Consider the following 17,510-nt stretch of genomic DNA (forward strand, 5'->3'; position numbering starts at 1 on the left):
CTTGTTTCGTATCGTTTATTCCGTTGGATGTATTCGAAAGTAACAATGTGATTTAATGATGTTTTACTTTATTGTCTCACTTTCATTATGGAACCAATAATGACCAAATTAAATAATGTATGGAAAAGTCGTCACATGGATAACCTAACAAAATAAAATAATGCAATGTCAACGCATTCAAGCATGGTGCGCGTTCATCTATACAAGCTTAGACTGTGTGCGTAGGAACTCGTTTATTTCATATATTTGATCGCTATTGTCCGAGCTGTGCTCAGGCCCAGTAGCCGAATGGCATTTCTGCGATGCGAAACGCCACGCAAAAATTTAGTCTGGCTCTGTCTCACCAATACGGAAGAGCTATAGAGATATTATAATGAGCGTTTCGAGAGCATTTGTGCATTCGGCTACGCACACAGAGCTCAAAATATAGCCAGCGCTGCAGGACTATGATGGGTCGACTGTTCGCGTGTTCACAGGCGGTAACTGTCCGAGGTAACCGAGAGTCGATAAATGGCACTTTCAAATCTGGCAGCGGGAGTGCACTACTTAAGAATTGATATTATTTTTTATTTATACTTTTTGTCAATATGGAAGAGCTCTCTCGAGATATTATAATGAGCGTTTCGAGAGCATTTGTATCGTTGAAGAAAAACTGAGCTGTAAAATTACCAGCGCTTTTAGGAAACCACTAGGATGTATGAGCATAGTTGTTTCATTAGAGATTCTCGTTCGCGTAAGTGTGTACATAGACGTAAACTCGACCGTAGGTACCAATTCCATCTCTAGCATCATGAAACGAAACCTTTGTTCTCCAATAGGCTTAGCTGCCCCTGAAATGTGAATAGGGCCTCTAGCCAACGGTCGCATTCGCAGCGCATAATTAAATAAGTATACATCTAACCAAAGACATATATTATATAACTCTGTATAGACGGATAAAGTCTAAGAAAAATAGTATACCTCAAAGCCCTAGAGAAAAAGGTACGATGGCCTAGATGGCGTTACACGTTTGGGGAACGCTCGGCTAGTGGCACTAATATTAATATTTGACATTTTAACACATATCAAGCTAACAATATGGGCCAGATTGTCAAAACTGAGGTTCAAAAGTTTTAAGCTTGTGTCGAGAGATGATATAGAGGCAGTCTAATGCACTGTACACAGTCTACACATTTTACTTTGAGAGTAACTCTCTATAAAACTCGATCCTCTTTGCATCTGACACAGGGCATACATAGCCAAAAGTGTACAATCGTTGAAGCTTTATACTTTAGACGGTCTATCAAATCTAAGAACTAAAAAATGCGCGAATTTTTTTTTTTTGTGAAAATAATAGGCTACTTGCCTCCTAGTCAAATCAGCTGCTTTTTAAGAACTGTCAAAACGAATTTGAACGAATTGCTAATATGGAATTAGTTTGAAATCAAATTGAGTGACGTCACGGTCAATTCAGTTACGTTTTATATTTTTACCGGACTTATTGAATAGAAATTCGATTTAAAAATAACTTCAGTCCATGTTTTTCTAATAATTATCTGATGCTTTATTTCGTGCATGGTATAATAGTACATTACGATAAAAGTGCGTAAAAAAGGAAGTTCGAAACGAGTGGCGATAAATTTTATTAAAACACGACCGAAGGGGGTGTTTTAAATCGACACGAGTTGCGAATTTCCTTTTTGCACGAGTATCGTACGACGTTTTTCAGTACAGATGAGCTTCCGAAGTTTCGACCTGTTATATAATGAACCACTTCTCGCACTAGTGCGTAAAAAAAACACCATCTGTACTGAAAAATATTTTATTTTAAGAACAGTCAAATTCCCTATTAAATAAACCAGTCGATGATTCCGCCAACGTCAGATTTAGGTGGGCAGCTCAAGGCACGCGTTTCATGAAGACATTTTTCAAATTTGCCACCTTTTTTAGTGCTAAGATTTGGTTGACCGTCAGTATAATATCTCCATATGTCTTTCTGTTGCTCTTCTGTATGGGTGCATTGTCTATCGTTCGCCACGGTTGTGTTGGCTAGAGGCCCACTGAACGCGGGTTTGTTAGGCCACTCTTGTCTGTCTGGCCAGTACTAGGAAACATACAAGGCTTTGATAATTGGCCTAACTTGTATGGTGATGTGGGTATATGGTGTTATTTGACTATGTTTTTTAGGATTCCGTACCAAAAGGAACCGTTATGTTGCGAATCTGTCCGTCCGCCCGTTTGTCCGTCTGTCTTTCTGCCTGTCTCTCACATTACTAAATATCCCGAGAACTATACTTATCCTATCGATTGTTATTAAAGGTATTTCCTGAGTCATGGACGTTTTCTCTGTATATAAGTATTTGTATATTATAAATATCGTTGTCTCTGAGTACCTGCAACACAAGCCTTCTTGAACTTACAGTGGGACACAGTCAATCTGTGTAAGAATGTCCTATAATATTTATATATTTATTATTTTATATATTTATTTGTATTTATTCGCTTACTATTTTTATTAATTTAAATATTATAATTAGTAACGTAGTTAAATTTATGATATGCATGTTAATTGTAAAGCTATATAGATAACTTGATACTATATGTATGTTTCTTAGATTAGTTAAATCTTATCTGCACGCCTTTTATAGGCAAAATAGTTGAACGAAATTGTACCTTTTGACTGTACACTATTTTATGCAAATAAATTACTTACTTACTAGCGGTCATGTGATGCGGAGGGATGAAAGTCATGTTATTACGAGAAAAGTATGACGAATGAATGGGAGGAAGCGAGAGAGAAAAACCGATGAAAAGGTGGATGGGCTGTGTTAGAGATAATAATCCATACTAATATTATAAATGGGAAAGAGTGTGTGTCTGTTTGTTTGTCCGTCTTTCACGGCAAAACGGAGCGACGAATTGATGTGATTTTTTAAGTGGAGATAGTTGAAGGGATGGAGAGTGACATAGGCTACTTTTTGTCTCTTTCTAACACGAGCGAAGCCGCGGGTAAAAGCTAATATATGAAACGAATTCAAGTGAATGAGGAGATGACGTCCGATGGAGAGATATTTATAAATTTAGTTACTTATTAGTTTTAAAGATAACTGCGTGTGATTTGCGTATTAACAAAATAAAACTTAAGTACAAACGTAGCCCTATACCCCCCACCCCTCCCAACTAGCGTCTCGCGAGCGTAGCGTCGGGCCAACTGTATGGCAAAGCCTGACGCCTGACTTATAAAATAAAGTCGAAAAGTGGTAAACCACTTTCTTGGCTGACCGTACCTAAAAGGTCGAATCATCGTATGTCATCTCACTTCCATATAATAACGTATTTAAAAATATTTTTGTTCGTTATTTCTATCGTTGAAGCTATTCTTGCTTACAATCGATTATACTTGAACGTAATTACTCGGAAATATCCAAGTTTTCGACAATGGAAAGTTGGTTTGGTTATGACAGGTATTCACTGAACGGGCTTTTTGCGGCCACTGATGAAGTTCAGAACAGGCTATTCGATACCGAGAAAATCTCGAAAAATCCATACTAATATTATAAATGGGAAAGTGTGTGTGTCTGTTTGTTTGTCCGTCTTTCACGGCAAAACGGAGCGACGAATTGACGTGATTTTTTAGGTGGAGATAGTTGAAGGGATGGAGAGTGACATAGGCTACTTTTTGTCTCTTTCTAACGCGAGCGAAGCGGCAAAAGCTAGTAATATATAAAAGTGAACAGCTGTGGCCACAAACGGTAACTTAGTATAAAATTTTGGGAAAAAACTCCGACATTTTCATCAAACATGGATAAGAACACTCCCGACTAATCCAGCTTTCAAACAAAAAAAAAACGAAATCTAAATCGGTTCATCCTTTCGAATGTTACGATGCCATAGACAGACACACACACAGACAGACAGCACCCCGTCGTTTTTGGGTTTTGGGGGAAAATAACCACATAATTAAAATTTTGAAAAACCCCCCGACATAGTGGACCGATTTTCATGAAAGATGGCTAAGAACAATCCCGAGGCCAAAAGAAATATATTTTTTTGAATACACGACATATGAGGACATTTTTTATTTTATTTATTTTTTTTACTATTCTTGAATATATTTTCACAAAAAAAAATATGTTATTCATAAAACTGGCAATTAAAATAAGCTTTAACTAACTTTTTTCTAAAAACCTAGTTTTTGAAAGGTTTTACTTATCACTTTTAGACATCTATAAATGTGGATAGTGAGACTATTCTCCATAATGGCATCAACGCCGTTAAAAAAGCCTTTTTACTGAGTAACAATAAGATTTTATTTTAATTGGTAGGTAATAACTCTGAAACTAGGCGAAATCCAGAAAAGTATACTTATATGACATTTTAGTCTTAAAATGGTATCACGAACATGCTGTTAAAATCGCAATGCTCACGAGCACCGTGTATAGTTGTTGCAAACACTTCCTACTTTTAAAGCAGCATTTTCTAATCTATTCTTAGATAGCCTGATCAAGCAATCTTCTATTTTCTTGACTTCAGGGACCGGCGAGCACGGCCTGTGTGTTTCACGCCTTATTTCGCGGGAGCAATTTTTATAGAGTTTAAATATTACACACTAGTCTAAGAGCTAGCAAGAAAAACAGCCCCTATAACGTATTAAACAGCAACGACGGGTTTTTACAGTATAAAGGCCTGGCAGCTAAAAGTCACATTTTTGAACATTTTTTATACTTAGGTCAGAATGTAAAAAAAAAGTAAAAAAAGATTTCCTCCATATTTCAATGAATCATCAATTATTTTCCATCTCTACATTTGCTAATAAGACAATCAAATCATCGACTATCGCTTGACCAACCGAATTAAGTACAAATATAAGGTACCACTACCACGTGTATAGCAAATATAAATACACGTACAGTATGTAGTATACGTACTACGTAGTATTTCAGAGGAGCAAATTTTTTTTTAAAACACCATTCATTGTTTTTACATCGATTGATGCGTTTTTAAAGGCGCATAAACTAACATAGTCATTTAACTTACCCATGCTCTTAATTTAATTAATTAATATAAAAATGACTTTATAACTTTCGACCAAAACTTGAATTGACAACAATGTAGGTACACCACAGTCACTTGTTTCTTAGAGAAATTAATTGTAATTTCACATAAAGAACTTACCCTTAAAGTTACCAGAGATCAATAAAAACATGTTGTATAAAAAATTACAGTAATTACTGAACTACCATAGTATCTAAACTACCGCGCGCAGAACTAATTTTCCGCGGCCAGCTCTCCGACTATAAACTGTCTGGCTACGTATTTTCATGTTACTCGGCGCTGTTTGTAGGTTTTACTTATTCCGCCCCGGTTTACGGCGCCATAACTCCGCATACGGGGATTGGCTGGAATCCAGTCCGAATTGGAAGCTTGGTAAAGTATCGTAAGTGGTTTAGTAAAGTTGGTGGTTTGTGGCCGAGGAGAGACTTGATAAAAGATAGGTAAAAGAAAATAATACCTATATTCATTTCGCATGAACTGGAGCAAAAATTCAATTTTTTAAAACACAATTCATTGTTGTTATATCAGTTAATGCGTAACATTAACATGTAACATAGGTACTCGTTAAAAAGTATAATTGAATAAAACCACATAAAATATACAATAAGTAGAACAAAATATGAAAATAATTATTAATCAAACTTAAAAGTAAAAAAAAAAAGGCTACAAAAAGTATAAAATATACGAAGTAATGGGTATTTCCCTCTTATATTCTCCCCCAATTTAGATGCACCACGAAAGTTCATATGCTAAGATAGACTACTTGTCCTTATGTCATTAATACAATTAGACAAAGACGTGTCATCTATCTCGCGGCGATATTTTAGCTTGAAAGTTCATGCTAAAGTAGTTTATAACCTCAATATTTTAGCTTGAATCTCGAAAACTACCCCTAACCTAAAGTAGACTTCGGTAGCGTGTGCGTAATCTACTTTTGCATATTTAGCGAGGACTGGCATATTAATGACCGTAAAAAGCAAGAATATGTTAGTGTCAAACTCGTGATAAGGTCGCTAGTCCCGGGTCCACAAAAAATAAACTTATGAATGACATTAATGGCATTAGCAAAAATGGATTTATTATAAAATATACGATTGAGTTCTTTAAAAAAATACTTTATATGTGAAAGAGCAAACTAATTTCGAAAAATCGATGCATGTTTTTTTATTTAGGAATTGATGATTTTATGATTTATGATAATACGCCAATTTTGTTAAAATTCAAATAGGTCGTCAGAGCCATCTATCGACAACAGTCAAAACTTGATGATTATGTTAGCAAAGTACGACGCGGTGTCACACATATAGCAAAGACTGGAGTTCCTGCCAGAGTAGATAGATGGCGCTAAACGTTAAATTCGTTTGTTCAACTAACGTAGAGGCAGAGGCTTTTGTAATGTACTAATTTCTAGTTATCTATCATAACTATCTTAGCCCTTAAAAAGCAGATATTTTATAAAATAGTACAATACGATACAAGTGCGGAAAAGGGGAAGTTCAAAACGAGTGGCGAGAGGTTGGTGTCGCACAAGTGTAGTGTTTAAAAATAGGTAGAAAGTATAAATATAACCCATGGTTAAATAACCCACATCATATTTTATTATATTCTTTACCTATTTACATTTGTAATTATTCTTTATGTCTAACTAAGATAGTTCAAAAATAAACAAATTAATATTCAACGTATTTTTGGCCTACTACTAGCAAGCATCCAAGTATGAGCTTACGACTGTTTTAAAACAAAATGTGTTTTCTTATTTTAGTACCTAGATAGGTATTACAAGCTTCTAATTTACTACTAATGTAAAATACCCTATAATGGACGGTGATGCCATTATGGACAAAATAAACACAAATCTTTAAAAATAAGTATCTAATATTAGTTTCTAAAAACTGACGGCATTTTATCATAAACAAGAGTCATAGAGCTGCTTAATTTTGAAGTTTCATTTAATTCGGTTATTTCTGAAGGATTTGGCGGCAAGATAAAATTCATCAGTTTACTGAAAAAAATATCACAACGAATTCTTAGTATAATAAAATAATACGCGGTATGGTATAACTTGAATGAGTTTTACTTACTGAATTTTAACCATGAGATAAGGTATAAAACATACTGGTTTGTAACTCCAAAGATATAAAGAAATAGTGTTATTTTGCTAGTGTCCAATTGTCCATATCTGGAACCGGAAAACTGCGTACCTCCTATGATGGACAAGGAACAATTTACGAAACCAAAATTTACAAGAAACAATCCTATGTTAAAATAACCCAAACTAATTTTATTTGGGGTATATAAAATTGACTCATTGAGTATTAGCTGGCTTTAAAAGTAAAATTTTAAACTTATTTCACTGTCCATAATGGGGGATCCATTACTGGAGAACTGCCGTCCATAATTGGAGAAAAAACACCTCATTTTAATTTGTTAACTATGAAGAAACCAATAGGATTATCTATTCCGCAATAAGTATGCTTGAAATGTAAAAGAAGGATAAGACATTCAAGTTTTAACACACATAGCGGTAGAATTTATACATGTATCAGTGAAATATCAAAAATAGGCAAAATTTTATCTTAACTGTCCATGATTGGGTAATGGACCTTAGGTACTTTAACCGATTAAAATTGAAATATACCAATGAAAGTTAATTAGCAATTATTACAACTACCATTTTTACATGGTACAGCCAAATGTACATATATGTTGACTTAGATATTAAGTATGTAGTAATGACTAATAAATATTTAGGGCAGCTTCACTTAGTGATTACTATTATTATAAACCAATTCCTCTTTGAATATATTAATGCACTCCAATGCATTTTTAAGTCATCATTCGCTTGCCCTTATCCCAGTCATTTGAGTCCCATGCATTGTTATGTACTAAAACTAATTAACGCAGTTCCGCCTAATCCCGGTCACTGTCCTATTGTCATAAACACTCACCAATAAAGCCTATTGTTCACATCTTCGTAAACATCGTCACTTACAACCGAAGCGCGATTATCTGGACAAAGGGTGCTGAGAGATTCCCACAACAATAATATTATAACCAGTATATCAAGACCTATCATAGCGGGCGTTTAGTACTAGACTTTATTCTGGTCGGTAACGGGAGCATCGGCTCGTGAAAGACAACAGCTGACATGCGTTCGCGCATTCGCGAGCGCGACATTGGCCAGCGCGCACGCGTTAACGCACGCGCGAATTTCGAAACGAAAATGATGCTCGCCGGAGCAGAGATTGTCGACAAGAGTGTCGCGTTCAGTTCTGATGGTGTGGTGCTGCCGGGTTCTGCGGCCCCTGCTGCTCCTGTGATTCCTGCTGCAGTATCTCCTGCAATGGCAGTAGCGATGCCTCAAGCTGCCTCGCAAGGATTTTCAAGAGTCCCCGCGCGGGAGGCGGTGGACATGCATTTCAGCAATATAACTTGCACAGTTAAACTTGGAATCAATAAAGGTAAGAAGTGTTTTTTACAAGCTTTTTTTATGATTAATTCGGTTAAAAATTGTTGTAAAACTTTTCATTACTTATGTCAGAGGTTAAGTACCTATTTTAAAATTAAAATAGCTGTGAGTCTAGTGAAAAAGGGTATAACTCAAATTGACTCGGTGAAAAAGGCCACAAATCCCACCTCAGACTTGTGACCTTTTTCACCGAGTCAATTTGAGTTATACCCTTTTTCACTAGACCCACAGTTTAGGTAGGTACAAATACGTACACACGTACTTATTTCAAACGCATATTTTTCTTTACTATTCAAAACATGAATATTTTTTAAAGTACAAAATTTAAAAATTATCATAATTATTAACATTATTTATATTTTATGATTCAAATACAAGATACCCTTTAAACCTTGACTAAAATAACAATATCTCGTACATGTTTTACTCACTCATGTAAGATATTATCATATTAAGGTCGTATATATTACTTTATTTAGGTTCAAGAACTCAGAGCGGTGGAAAAAGAAGCGGTATTAATAAATACAAGACAAAAATACTATTTTTCTTTCTTCTTCTTCAAAATAGGTATTTATTTATTTATATAATCAATCCGACAAAATACGTTCCCAAAACTATGAGTAGGTACATTGTAATATTAGAGACGTATAAAATTAATAATCATTAATCAAATATGTAAGTAGATACATAAATTACACCCTACCAACCTTAAATTAAAAACAATAATACTAATATAATCCCATTTAAAAAGTCATCCCAATCCGCAACGCAGGCTTCGTCAGAGAATATATTATTATAGTCAGATATTATTAATCGCGTAAGTGCGTTTTCACATTATCCGATCCGATATCGGATGTCGGACCGACATCCCATACATTACAGGCGCCATCTTGAATTTTTTTCCATTGAAATCCTTCCGACATCCGATATCGGATCGGAGAATGTGAAAACGGAAGTGTGTAGATATAATTGAACTCTACTGTACAAAAATCGTAGTACCTAGGTGTAGTAGTTGTTTACTTAGATGCAAAATATAATTTTATAAGTAAATAACAGCTAATCTACTTCCTCAATTGCTCTATTTACTGCTGTTTCCTTAATCAAAGTGACGCAAATATCTTAATTATTACGGAGATAGCTCGCTAATCTGAACAAAGGTCGGTTCTCAGGTCGTCTAGAATGTTAGATATATAACCGGACCTAGATAACTGCTGCTTAGGAACTAATGATATCATATGCGATAACAAATAACTAAATAGATAATTATAATATGAATGAACACTTCATATTTGTACATAGTTATATACATAGATAACCTCAAGCCTCTTTTACTAAACGGGGTAGGCAGAGGGGTAGGCTAGGCTCGCCGAATCGAATCTCAATAATTCGCTTCTGCCTTTACTATGAAACTTCCAGTGGCAAAACGTGTCGATTCAAATCTATCGTTCATAGTAAATATTGTATACATGTGTATAAATATGTATATATATGTTCATAGTACTACGTAGATTTCTTAGAGAGCAATCTAGATAGCTGATCGTTATAAAATGACTGCCTTTTAACAGACTTCAAAAACAAGGAGTTGCTCAATTCGTCGTCGAGGATCTTTTTTAGGGTTTCGTATCAAAAATGTACAAAAGTAACCCTTATGGTCCGTCTCTCTCTGTCTGTCACGTTTCTAAATAACTGGAGAACTAGGTACTTTATTTTTAGCTGATTGTTCACGCTCAAGTTGGTATTGATAAAACGACCTCAATGAATAAATATCAACACAAAACGTGTCAGCTAGTTGTACCAGTACTAGTGCCTAAGCCAGTACTAAGCACTTAAGTCATTAATGGTATTATTTACTGCTCTACCAATTATCATTCTAATGAGTTGGAGATAACAGTTGTAGGTATTTAACGGTCGAACTTCAAGAAAACGTGTTCTTACTTTTAGGTGTTTTACACAATTTTAAATTAACATCGTAAATATATGTAGAAAAGTTTATTTGCAAGAATAGGTTACATATTATGTCAGTCGAATTTGTTCACATCTACACACTTAGTAAAAAAATTCCGCACTTCACACGTTTGTATGCGACCAATATTTTACAATTTAAGTAGATCAATTAAACCTTATTCTAATATAAAACTACGGAACAAATTAAATTATTTTATTAAGTACTTTTTTTTACCTTGATCTTTTTTTGAGTGGGCCTTGTCATTGTCATTGTGTGTGTGTTATTTCTTTCTTGTATGATATCCGTTTCAGTTTATATTCTAAATACAATGTATATTATTATTGAATTAAAAAACATATTATAATGTATAAGTGATGACATTATATAATTGTTGGTATGTGAGTTATCCGATAAAACGTAAAGTTCAACCTCGTTACGATGTACGAATTAGATACGGTTTTATTTTATTCAACAATAATAATATTGTTTTAAAAAGACCGCGTGTACCTTTTTTTTTCTGGAGGGGAAAATGCTGTTACACATGCCACTCGGGTACGAGGATGAACCCGAGTGGTTATGTGGGACTCCTTTACCCAAGTTTACCCACTAAACAACCCCCCCGTCTTACACCTTGGTGCTATTTTGGAGGACATGGGAAATACAGGTGTATCCTACCAATCCTACCATGCCCCCCAGCAAACGGCTGTTAAGCCCCAACTTTACGTAGATCATCCTCCACATCCAAGTATGCCCTCACCATGAGAGACCGCGTGTACCTACTTCAAGTCGGATTAAGACAACTTACTGTAGGTACTCTCATTTTTCCTTCTTCCTCCTACCCTACCCTCCTCATCCTACCCTAAATAACAAACCGAACTACATAATTTAGCTAAACTATTTATTTATGTTATGTACAGTGAGTTGCAAAATTTCATGGAGATATTATGAATAACTTCATTGATAAATTCGCCATGCACTTTTACAGGTCACTGTACAATCATAATATAAGTTTCAAGTACATGATACAAGTTCTGAGAAGAGAGAGTTCGAAACGAGTGTTTTAAATCGACTAGTGCAGAAAAAAAACCATATGTACCGAAAAAGACCTTGTGTACCTTATTACATACATACATACAATCACGCCTGTATCCCATGAAGGGGTAGGCAGAGCACATGAAACTACTAAAGTATCAGTGCCACTCTTGGCAAATAAGGGGTTGACAGAAAACGAAACTGTGACATTGCAGTGACAGGTTGCCAGCCTCTCGCCTACGCCACAATTTAACCCATATCCCACAGTCACCTTTTACGACACCCACGGGAAGAAAGGGGGTGGTGAAATTCTTAACCCGTCACCACACGGGGTACCTTACCCCCGGGGGGGGGGTGTACCTTATTATAAGTCGAATTAAATAACTTTGAAACTATTTTCTTCTCTTTTTCTACCCTTATCCTACGTTATGTGGGGAAATAACTAACTAAAGTAAATAGTTTAGCTGAATCTTAATGTCAAAAAATAAAGCATACATACTTATACACATACCACACGTACATATCCAAATACGTACGTATTCAAATATTAACGTGAGTACACCCGTACATTTAAATTGGATACTATGTAAATAAATTAAAATCCACGGCATATTTTTAATGCTTAGCCTTATGAAATATTATATATGGTTAATCAGCGAATACGCAAGTCAACAACATCAATGCATTATAATATATTGTTATGTAGTATGTACTCGTAATGTATCTACGTTAGCACATATGCAAGTGCACTTGGTGCAACGCATGCGGTTTTGTCTTCACACGGTTGACTGACTCGTGTTATTATAGATCTATTATTATTTAAATTGGCATGCTGTATTTAATAACTATAATCAGCTTTAAGTATTAACTTTGTGTCACAAATGTTTGTTTATTGGAAAAGAGACGTAATTTATGCAGTAGTAAATTATGAGCAAGTGAATTTCAAGGAAATGTATGGAGATAGTGGTTAGTATAGTCAAATACATATGTGGTCAACGGGTGACTGAGGAAAAATTACAATGTGCAAAAGCTACCCACATACAAGAAATATTAATGAACTATGACCACAAATAATATAGATTTTTAAGGCAGGTTCACACACTATTAATAAAGCTAGTAGTAGAGATGAATTTTAAATTCATTATACGTGATTTAATCCGTTTCCATAGTTTTATTTCATGAGTAACTAACTATCGCGGTAAACGAAAGCAATATTATAAATAGTAAAATTTAATCAAATCATTAATCTCTACAAGAGTTTGGAGCATTTTTTTTTCAATAGGTAATCAAACAATGAGAAGAAATTAAACATCGAATTGTCTAAAAATATTTCAATAGTGTCAATATTCCTGAATATTATCATTATTAAAAATACTTTGGTACTCTACCTTCTTACCTTTAATTTTTTGTTAAGTAATTAAATACAAGTGTTAATGTCTTAAGTAACATTTTAAGTGATGGTTAAATGCGCCCCAAATTTATTTTTTCCATTTCGTAAAACATAAAATTTACCTACCTTAGAATGTGTAATTCAAGACAAGAGCGTACACCCATTGAGATAATGTTTTCCAGCAGTGTTTGTTTACTTTACATGATTGGACAAGTAAGCCTGAACTGAGTGTACATCTTAAGAGAGTCCAATCAACACGACGACCCTCAGTTAGGGAAAACATAATAATATGCTAAACAATTGTAAATACTTATGCATTATTTCTACGCCTTACGGATACACCTTATCTTTTTTTTAATAACCATTTCGAGGTGAATGTGATTAGATACAGATAATTAAATATTACTTCATAGGTACTTTACATTGTAAATGAGGGGATATTTTTTCATAAAGGGACAAAATAATGAATTAATTTCACAATTTTCACGTGTCAAGGATACTCCGATAATATTTATTTGTTATTCTATAGTTTAAACATACCTACATAGATCACTCCCAGAAGAATACGCATTGCGATGCCCACATTAATATTAACGCCTTCACTGACAGGGGCCAAAGCCGTTAGCAGGAGTTTTTGATGTTACATAAATTTTATTCTATAATACATAGCGTAAATGTGATATGCAATTTTTGGTTCCAAAAATTAGGTAATCATTTGGGACGCTGTGGAATTTCTTCGTACAATGAGTGTTATACTCGGCCTTAATGTCCTAGTAAGAATTCCCCTTATTCTCTGGCAAATTGTAGGTAGGTACCTACATATTGCAATTGTATGCAATCCTTATCGTTAACAAAATTATATCTCAGTTTATCATAAATAGATACAAGCGTTTCTTTAAAATTACGAATCATGGTTGTCAACCGACGATATATGTACCTTTATGTGTCAGGAATCCTTGATATCTATCACAAAAGTAATCTTAATCTATCGCTATTCCGGCTTTTTATCACGTGTAACAAAGGTTCAAGGATAAGAGACCGCTTGACAATAATATATTCCTTGCAATATGTTGGTTTTTTGTTTCATTCTGATTCTGACATATGATAGGTACGCTTCATAATGTGAGAGCCAATGGATGTAATCTATACATTTCTCCCCTTCGATAGGATGCCGCCAATTTTGCCCAATTATGGTGTATTTGTCTCAATTGTTCTCCGTTTTGGTGCTCCTAATATAAAAACAATAGATATTTAAGAGATATTTCATGCTTTGTTTTACACGCTCTTTTCTATTGGTATTACAATTTTCAGCTGCCTTTCTTTTCCTCTCTTCCAGTTGAAATAGTTTATTTTAGATGGCACTACACCTCTTGTCGATACTGATTAACAATTAACAATTTTAACACATTATATGTTAAATAATAGGTCAGATGTTTTATCATATGTCGAAAATTACAGTCGATCTATTGTGACTACAGATTTTATTCTGACTGGTAATTAGTTACTACTGTTACTACATTTTTAACACACACAATTACATATCACAAGTGGAAATATGTTTATTATGATATTTTTTGCGCACTGTGACTTTTTTTGTCAGAGGGGTAAGTTTTAGACATGTTTTAGATTACTGAGGGGTAAGCTCTGAGTCTCATTGAGATAATGTCATTGTCTAATGATACCAGTAATGTGATGACCAGTGCCTTTGTTTGGCCATTTCCTAACGAGCTTCCTCGTCGTACAACTGCATAATATCGGTTTGCGCATGCGTCTCACGTCTGCTACACGTTTCGCGTATTTTGATCTCCCGTGTGTGAATTCGCATGCTGACTAGATTTTTTAACCCCCGACGCAAAAACGACGGGGTGTTATAAGTTTGACGTGTCTGTCTGTGTGTATGTCTGTCTGTCTGTCTGTCTGTCTGTCTGTGTCTCCCGAACGGATGAACCGATTTAGATTTAGTTTTTTTTTGTCTGAAAGCTGAGTTAATTGGGAGTGTTCATAGCCATGTTTCATGAAAATCGGTCTACTACTGTCACGGTCGGGGGTTTTTTCAAAATTTTAATTTTGTGGTTAGGTTATGATCTCCCGTGTGTGAATTCGCATGGTGACCGGATTTATGTCTAGTGCCGGTAGGTGCATAATGAAGCGAATAACCTCCTGATAACCTACACATGCAGACCCAATAAAGTTTCGACTCTTTGTAAATTTGAGTACGTATAAATTGAACAAGCAAATTTTGCAACCCGCTCGTCAGAGGGTTCAATAGTACAATCGTTACGAAACCGGACAAATATCAATAAACTATAATATGTACTTCGAACCAAAATGTGACATAACATAAACATTGAATAAGTTACCTTGGTTACCGCCGTTCACACCGGACGAAGTGGTCAATATATTTAAATATTCTGTCGCAGCTAAGAACAGCACCGACGCGTATGGCTTATCGACCAACCTGCTAAAGCAATCTAGCCCTAAAATTAGCTACGTGTTGTCCCATCTGTTTAATAACTGTATGCGATCAGGAGTGTATCCGGAGACTTTAAAAAAGGTTAAAATATGCCCCCTTTATAAGGGTAAAGGTAAAAAATCTATTATTAAATCCTACCGTCCCATAGCGTTGATCCCAGGTCCGAGCAAGTGTCTTGAGGCAGGGTTAAATAAACGACTGCTCAACTTCTGGTCTCCGCGAAACGCGCTGTCCGAGAGCCAATACGCTTATAGACAAGGCCGGTCCACATCAGACCTGGTGCGCGAGGTGGTGCGAGGCGTGTTAAGCGCCCGCGAAGCGAAGCGCCACGTAGCCGTCATTTGCTGCGACTTATCGCGTGCCTTCGACACCGCGGACCATGCACTCGTCGCCGACAAACTCGCGTACTACGGCATCCGGGGCCCGGCGAATAAGCTTATATTGTCTTTCATGACAGACAGAGCGCAAGTCGTCGTCGGAGCGGGGGGTGATGTCGTGTCCGCGGAACTACGGAACCTCATGGGTGTTCCCCAGGGCTCGTGCCTCTCCAACACTTTGTTCAGTGTTCTGTTGAACGACTTGCCAAAGGCGATAAAAGGCGCTGAGATATTTATGTACGCCGACGACGTCACGGCTGTCGTTACAGCAACCACTGAGCGTGAGCTGGAGAGTGCGGTAAACGACATCATGGCCCAACTTCACATATGGTTCCATTCGAACGGTCTGGCCATGAACAAAGAAAAAACATGCTTCATGACCTTTAAATTAAATGGCCACCCGAGCCCAACCCTAAAAGTGCACGCAGGGAATGCCACTATACAGCAAGTGTCCTGCGCACGCCTTTTAGGGTTCCAGCTTGACAGCGCATTAACGTGGGAGTCACATATCGATGAGCTGTGTGGCAGGTTGGGGCGGGCCTGCTATGCGCTACGGCGCCTAGCGAGCACCGCCGGGCCATGCGCCGTGCGCGAGTGCTACTACGCAACTATGCACTCACTCCTCACCTACGGCGTAGAATTCTGGGCGCGCGCATCGGAATGGAACCGGGTGTTCGTCATGCAGAAGCGTGCAGTCCGGATTATGGCCGGTAAACCAACAGACGCCCCAGCACGGGAACTTTTCCGGGACCTCAAAATACTCCCACTGCCTTGCCTTTACCTGTACCAAGTGGCGGTTTTCACACGAGAAAATATGAATAAGTTCAAACTAAAGGGCACTAACAATAACTACCCCCTCCGTAGCAACGCTCATTTTAACAGACTGATCGGCGAACCATGCAAACTCGCTAAGTCCCAGCGATCGGTCTACTACACGGGAGCGGCCGTTTACAACCGCGTACCCGATAATATCAAAAACGCAACTACCATCGCGGGTTTCAAATTCAAATTAAAAATGTGGCTCATGGCCGAGCTTTTCTACGACTACGCGGAATACTTTAAGGTAGCTTAAAAGTCCTCTGCGCAATCACGACACACATTCAGTTATATAAGAATATTATTCTTGTCAATTCAAGTCGAACCATACTCGACCTTACTCATTGTATAATCGAAATTATGATGAAATTAATTAATACTAATTAAAAATATTTTCCTACTGTTTAACTTTAGGTACGACCTGTAACTTTTTTGTTATTAATAAAGAATTGTAATTGTAATTGTAATTGTAGTTACCGGCGCTTAAGATGACTCATCGATTTTTTTCTCATTTTTAGGGTTCCGTAGTCAACTAGGAACCCTTATAGTTTCGCCATGTCTGTCTGTCCGTCCGTCCGTCCGTCCGTCCGTCCGTCCGTCCGCGGCTAATCTCAGTAACCGTAAGCACTAGAAAGCTGAAATTTGGTACCAATATGTATATCAATCACGCCGACAAAGTGCAAAAATAAAAAATAGGAAAAAATGTTTTATTAGGGTACCCCCCATACATGTAAAGTGGAGGCTGATTTTTTTTTTCATTCGAACCCCAACATGTGATATATTGTTGGATAGGTATTTAAAAATGAATAAGGGTTTACTAAGATCGTTTTTTGATAATATTAATATTTTCGGAAATAATCGCTCCTAAAGGAAAAAAAAGTGCGTCCCCCCCTCTAACTTTTGAACCATATGTTCAAAAAATATGAAAAAAATCACAAAAGTAGAACTTTATAAAGACTTTCTAGGAAAATTGT

The 17,510-nt window shown here is 36.4% G+C and overlaps 1 protein-coding gene across 1 annotated transcript in view; it reads left to right on the plus strand.

Annotated features, from left to right (window-relative positions):
- The first annotated feature begins 8,189 nt into the window (after positions 1 to 8,189).
- Positions 8,190 to 17,510, plus strand: part of LOC125228995 (ATP-binding cassette subfamily G member 4) — a 74,295-nt gene continuing 64,974 nt past the window's right edge. The window contains exon 1 of the mRNA XM_048133757.1: positions 8,190 to 8,495. Within this exon, the coding sequence (XP_047989714.1) occupies positions 8,258 to 8,495 (238 nt within the window). The 5' untranslated portion in view covers positions 8,190 to 8,257. The remainder of the gene's footprint in view (positions 8,496 to 17,510) is intronic.

Source organism: Leguminivora glycinivorella, chromosome 1, assembly GCF_023078275.1.
Source record: "Leguminivora glycinivorella isolate SPB_JAAS2020 chromosome 1, LegGlyc_1.1, whole genome shotgun sequence".
Classification (NCBI taxonomy): Eukaryota; Metazoa; Arthropoda; class Insecta; order Lepidoptera; family Tortricidae; genus Leguminivora; species Leguminivora glycinivorella.